This window comes from Nicotiana tabacum, chromosome 19 (assembly GCF_000715075.1).
Source record: "Nicotiana tabacum cultivar K326 chromosome 19, ASM71507v2, whole genome shotgun sequence".
Taxonomy (NCBI): domain Eukaryota; kingdom Viridiplantae; phylum Streptophyta; class Magnoliopsida; order Solanales; family Solanaceae; genus Nicotiana; species Nicotiana tabacum.
The window spans coordinates 25,453,029-25,459,293 of record NC_134098.1 but is presented as its reverse complement, the minus strand read 5'-3'; the positions used below and the strand labels follow the sequence as shown (position 1 = coordinate 25,459,293).

The window sequence follows — 6,265 nt, the reverse complement described above, 5'->3', positions numbered from 1 at the left end:
TCAGTCCTCTATATGCTGCCTTTAACTTGACAATGCATCCTTCATGAATACTTAGCTTTCTCTTCTGTAATATAGGTTTCTGCAATTAATTGAGAGAAACATATACCGTTGAATCATTGTTCATTAATGTTATGTAAAAGAGAACTATTAGTTATCGTGAAGTCAATTGAAGTTTGCATCAAGAAGAGAGCAACCCTAACTTTTAGTTATGAATTATCGTCTGATAAATATGTGAAACTTCCATAAAAGAATGTTTTATTTTTCTGAGAATTTAGTTATATCCATCATGTAAAATATAAGCTAGAAACAACACCAAAAGATTGATAATACGTGATTGTGCACCTATGTACTTTGTGTAATTATATTGCATTTCACCTATTGGATGGTATTTCTAATTAAGCAGTTGCCTAATTTATATTGCAGTTAATTAAGATATTATCTTCTACTAATTAAGTAGTTGTCTAATTTCAAATCCCTTGATTACAGATGTCTCATCGAGCAATCTTAAGTCTCATCAAGCAATCTTAAGCAGGCGCTATCTGTTGCCTTTCTCAAATAGTGCTAATACATATGTCTTAGAATTTGAGTATGGCCAATAATCTAATATTCCATTTTCTTTCTTAATATTTGTTTTAATAATGGATAAGTGTGTTTCCTCATCACTTCAATTTATAAATAACCAGTGCATTTACATGTTAAAAAAATAATAGCATTTGCATGCTCCTTTGTATATCGTATTTTTTTAATAATATTTTTTTATGAAAAATTATATTAATATTCTCCGCTCATCGTGCGGGTACGAATACTAATAAAGTAGAAAGAGATGTGCTAAATTCCCTAGAACCAGCAACTCTAAAATACTATATATATTTAGACAATCTATATTTAAGCATAGCCACAAGCTAGTAAAACTTTTATGTATAAATATTACCCCACTTTCCTCATCATTTACCCTTATCCCATTGGTTTTCTCCTTCTTTCTACGCCAAAATAAAGAAAAGGAAAAAGCAATGGCCCTCCAAACACAAACTATGCTTGTTGGTATTGCCATTTCTTTCTTCCTATCAATTCTTCCCTCTAAGGCATATGAGTACTCATCAACATCTCTTTCACCATCACCATCCTTAGATTCATCCTCAGATTCATCATCTGTCTCCTCCTCCTCTTCTCAGATTCAAATCTTTGATATTCCCACAAAACCTCTAGTTGCCAAAGCAAGTGATATTCCTTCATTAGTCAAAGCAAGTATGGTTGGTACCATGACCAAGACCGAGGAATTCATCAAGAATGTCATTGATAAAAGGTTGGCTAATAAAAAGATGGACAGCTATCATAAGGATTGCCTCGAGACATGCAAGGAAGTTTATGAAGACGCCATGGATTCCATGACGAAGGCCACAGAAGATGTCAATTTAGGAAATTACTTCAAAGCTAATGTGGATATTAGTGCCATGACCTCATTCATTGAGACTTGCAAAGATTGTGCCGCCGAGATGTATGGAGATGACCCTGCCTTTCAGAAATTTCAGAATTGGGCTGAAGGCATTGCCAGCTATTGTCTTGATAAAGTCGCTGGCGCGAGCAGTTAATATGGTATTCAATTTATAACATATGAAACCAAGAGCTGTTGGTTGCTCTATAAGTCAGGTGGTTTGGTGGAATGACTTTGATGTTGTGAAAGAGAAGAAAGGGGAAGAAAGTGATATTATGATACTCTTTTTCAACATTCTCCTTGTGTCTTCTTTACACTGGATTGGGTTGTATTAAGGGGGAAAATGTGGTGATGACTCTATGCTACGTATGCACATGGAATGGAGAAATGCTAGTAATAGTGCTTGATTAAACTATATATAATGAATTTATTTCACATATTCCGATGCAAGTAGCTCTAAATTTTATTCTTTTCCATCCTTGTTAACAATTTATGCAACTACTAACTAGTAATGTCCATCACTATCAAGTATGATTTCGGAAGAATGAAGCTGTACTGTGGGTTGTTTAGGCTGATAAGTGTTTACCAGATGCCTAATATGCAATTATGCCCCTTCTTTGGAAAGTTTTTCTCCTGCAAACCTCACCTTACCAACTGCTCCTCCCAGTACATGTTTATTGCTATCATAGATGATGAATTCCCTAGTGAAATTCATTTTAGTAGCACCGAGGTTCAGCAAGCATTGAACACCTAGCTCCACATAACTGGTCCCAGAAGATGGTATAACAAAATCTGCAGAGAAAGACCCCTGCAACATATGTTGGAATCTTGAACATGCTTCAGAATATAGAAACCTGCATAGCAGTGCCATTAATAACACTTGTAGACTGTTCTTTCGGATGGTCTTGCACTTGAATGCTTCAGAAACGTACTACAGAAAAACTTTATGGGTACTACCAGTGTCAATCAAGATTTGAACAGTGATGATGTCCAGTAATCCTTTGTTAATACCCAAACTAGACATAAACTTACTGAAAATTTTGACAGACTGGCTGAATGAACAGGTCAGTCGTGTTGAAGGCTAGCCTTTTGAACTCACGTCAACTGCTTAGTTGAGCAAGAGTCTTTCACCTTTTACATGCTAGGAGCTACGCCTAGAATAAACTCGCCTCAATCAATTAAGCAAAGACTTGACCCGCAATTACACCCAAACTAAGCGGGTAAGGCAGAATTTACCATGACAAGAATAAGTTATTGTATTAGACTTACTCAAGAAGATCAGCTTCTACAGTAGGTGGAATTAGTGAATTATTAACCGCAAACTAAGGAACGTATACGGATCAACTGAATGAGGATCAAGTCGGCTAATTAAAAAGAGTTCTAGAATAAGGAAGGACAGTCAATAAAGCTGCCAACAACCACCCGATGATCTGGAACATACAAAATTTTGGAGGGATGCAAAGGGGTACGGGTAAAGCAAGCCCAATAGCCAGTCATATCTCTATGAATATGCCAAAATTGTACATAATATCATCATCCACATTGAACATATAAAGTTCCTCTTGCTACCAATTCAATACAATTTTAAAAGCCTTTTCTTTTATTTATGAGTTCCTCTAGTATTCCTTTTACATATTTTGTTATTTATTGCACTTTTAAGCTATTCATCAAATCACCACGTACTAGTCTTTCGTACCTTCGCCAATTATGACCTCTTGTACAGGGACTCATAACCCATATCTAAGAGACAAAGTCCTCTTAGTATATTGCTTGAAGTGGAATCATAATTGTGAATCACCTGCCTTTAGCTTCTTAGCTTAATCGACTATGAGAAGATTCACCAATGCCCTTATTGGTCGGAAGCCTAAAGAAGCATTTGATAGTAGGCTATAATTGCGTATTTTAGTCGCTTATTGCACTCTAATTTACTGTATTTTTATTGTGTTTGAGGTTTAATCACTAGTGTTTTGCACTTATTGTGTGTTTTATGCCTAGTAGGAGCGATTCTGAGTTATGTAGATGTTGTGGAACTAATTCGTGCTATGTGGAGCCTTGAAGTCTTAGTAAAAGCCCAAAGGATTAAACCGGGATCGTGTTCGGGGGTCGAGGATCAATTCTGGATGTCAAAATTCAAGGAAAAAGCGATTGCTGAAGAAATGCACTAGTGCGAGGCACTATGCGACACATTACTGCAAATTTTTGTCAGAAATTTCCAAACTTCAGAGACTGATTTTTTGTGGTCTGACAGGAAAAGGCATTAGTGCGACGCACTGGGCGACGCATGAAAAGCATTAAGTTTGCAAGTTTTTCTATTTCGGCTAGAAAAGAGAGATTTCGTCTAGGTCCGACCCTACTTGGTATAAATACATGAAAAAACGTTATTTTCTGGACTTTTGACACACTTTAAACCTAGAGACACATTAGGAACATTCGGGAGCAAGGATATCTCAGATTTCTTCATCTTTTCTTAGTATTTTCAATTATCCAACACTTATGAATTTGTTTGATACTTTCATGAGTAGCTAAAACCCATAGTTCTGGGGTTGTGATTTAGCCATGAATATTGTTGTTTAACGTTGACTTAACATTGATTACAACTCACCAATATATGGTTATTTCTTCAATTTTGTGATTAATTGCTTAATTGTCTGGCCAGCAATTAGGTTCTATTGACTATCTATGCTATGTTTGGGAAAGCCATGTTTAGATTAGAGAAGAATTGAAGAGACCACGAGCTTAACTCTGAGGGGGGCGTATTTGTGGTTAGGATAGGAATATACCTAGTCACCGTGCTTAATTAAATATCGTAATCTTAATGCGTTCTTAATAGATTGATTTCATAGGAATATAGGCGTTAATCTATTTTGAATAGGCGAAGTAGTACTTCGGGAGAAGGGTATGAGAGAAATTGTTCGATTAATTAGCAACCATGAGTGAATTGTATGAAATGGAGAGTTAACTAGAACACAATAGGATTGGTGAATCAATTACAACCCTGGAATATTATCTGTACTGAATACACAATAACTGTTTTGCTGCTTCATAATTTAGTTACTACTTAGAATTATAGTTTAGTATAATTAAACTCTTGAACTCGAATTGGCTCGACTGAATAACAATCTTGGTGAATTTAGTAGGTAGTTGACACAAGTCTCTGTGGGCTCGACACTCGACTTATTATTTTTTTACTTGTACGACCACGTATACTTGCGTGTGCGTTTGGGAGCAACAAGTTTTTGGCATCGTTGCCGGGGACTTGAATATTGACTACTTTCTAATTTTTGCTTTCATTGTTTATTTCGTCAAGTCTAACGTTACTTGATTGTTTCTCTGATCTCATGAACTTTGATCGAATGCGCAGGGTCAGAAGCCAGGACAGACTTCAAGGCTTTGACCCCGAACCTGAGAGAACATTTCACAGGAGGTTGAGGGAAGCAAGGGATACAAATAATCTTCAGGCACTTGTTCAATTTCCTGTGAACATGGCAGAGGAGCAACATATGGATGTTCAGGATATGGCGACACCCAGCATTGCTAATGTCACCTCCAGCATTGTGAAGCCCAGAATCATTGGGCACTTTGAGCTGAAATAGAGCATGATCCAGCTACTACATGCGAATGGACAGTTTATGGGTCTTCCATACGAGGATCAAAACAACAGCACATCCTCGAGGCTCACACGTTTCCCGTTCTCTCTGTTGGGTGAAGCAAAGCGATGGCTGAAGGCAGAACCAACTAATTCTATTACATCATGGAACGATCTAGCAAGGAAATTTTTGGCAATGTTCTTCCCTTCAGGCAAAACTGCAAAGATCAGAAGTGAGATAGTCTCCTTCAAACAGAAAATGGGGGAGTCTTTATACTCAGCTTCGGAGAGGTTTAAGGGGATGCTCACAGACTGTCCTCATCACAATCAGACAAACGAAGTGTTAGCTCACACTTTCATAGAAGGGCTACATCCTGAGACAAAGATTGTGGTAGATGCTGCAGCTGGAGGTCAAGTGTTGGAGAAAAGCTTTGATGAGATATATGTGTTATTGAACAAATTCTCCAAAAGAAATCCTGATTGGCAAAGAGAGATGGGCAGACACACAGTGCAAAAATCTGCATCAGTTCTCGAGTTAGATGTCGTCTTTGCATTATCAGCGAAGATTTCCACATTGACCAACCAAGTCAATCAGATGACCTTGGTTGTTAACAAGCAACAAGCCCAGCCAGTGCAACAGGTTCAATTGTTTTGTGAAGTATGTGGAGAGGGTCATACAAGCGACTTATACCCAGTTAATCCAGAGTCTGTCTGTTTTGTGGGTAATGCAAATAGGGGCCAGACAAACCAGTGTGAGAACACTTACAATCCCAATTGGAGGAATCACCCAAACTTCTCTTGGGGTGGAAACCAAGGTGCTCAGAATCAATACAGGCCTCAAGCACCTCAATAACAATATAGACAACTTCAGGCTGAACAACATGCAAACTCAACGAGTCACCTTGAGGAGATAATGAAAAAATTAATGGCTGATCAGTAGGCCCAAGCAGCAGCAATGAGAAATTTGGAGCGACAAATGGGACACTTGCTAGTGCCTAAAATATTCGACTAGTTGGAGCTCTTCCAAGCGACACTAAGGCTAATCCTAAGGCATCTATTAATGCTGCTTCATTGAGGAATGGGAGACAGTTAGAAGAAGTCCAGTCGAAAAAGAGAAAACAAGTGACCTTTAATGAGGAGCCGACCACTATTGAGTCGGAATCAAAAAAATCAAAGGAGTTAGAGAAGCCAGCCGAAGAGGCGGTGGCTACAAAACCGCCACCATTAGTTGCAAGGTCACCACCTCC

At 38.0% G+C, this 6,265-nt stretch overlaps 1 protein-coding gene and 1 non-coding gene across 2 annotated transcripts; one reads left to right on the top strand and one right to left on the bottom strand.

Annotated features, from left to right (window-relative positions):
- The first annotated feature begins 924 nt into the window (after positions 1-924).
- LOC107795686 (uncharacterized) lies at positions 925-1,977 on the top strand. Its single transcript, XM_016618362.2, has one exon. The coding sequence runs from the start codon at positions 1,011-1,013 to the stop codon at positions 1,587-1,589; it is 579 nt and encodes a 192-aa protein (XP_016473848.1). The 5' UTR covers positions 925-1,010; the 3' UTR covers positions 1,590-1,977.
- Positions 1,978-5,241: 3,264 nt separating this feature from the next.
- Positions 5,242-5,346, bottom strand: LOC142174002 (small nucleolar RNA R71). The gene has a single exon (XR_012703365.1). It is a non-coding gene; the product is annotated as a small nucleolar RNA R71 (small nucleolar RNA).
- Positions 5,347-6,265: the final 919 nt, after the last annotated feature.

Excerpts from the sequence above, each read along its gene's own strand:
- LOC107795686 (XM_016618362.2), top strand. The coding sequence starts at position 1,011 with ATGGCCCTCCAAACACAAACTATGCTTGTTGGTATTGCCATTTCTTTC.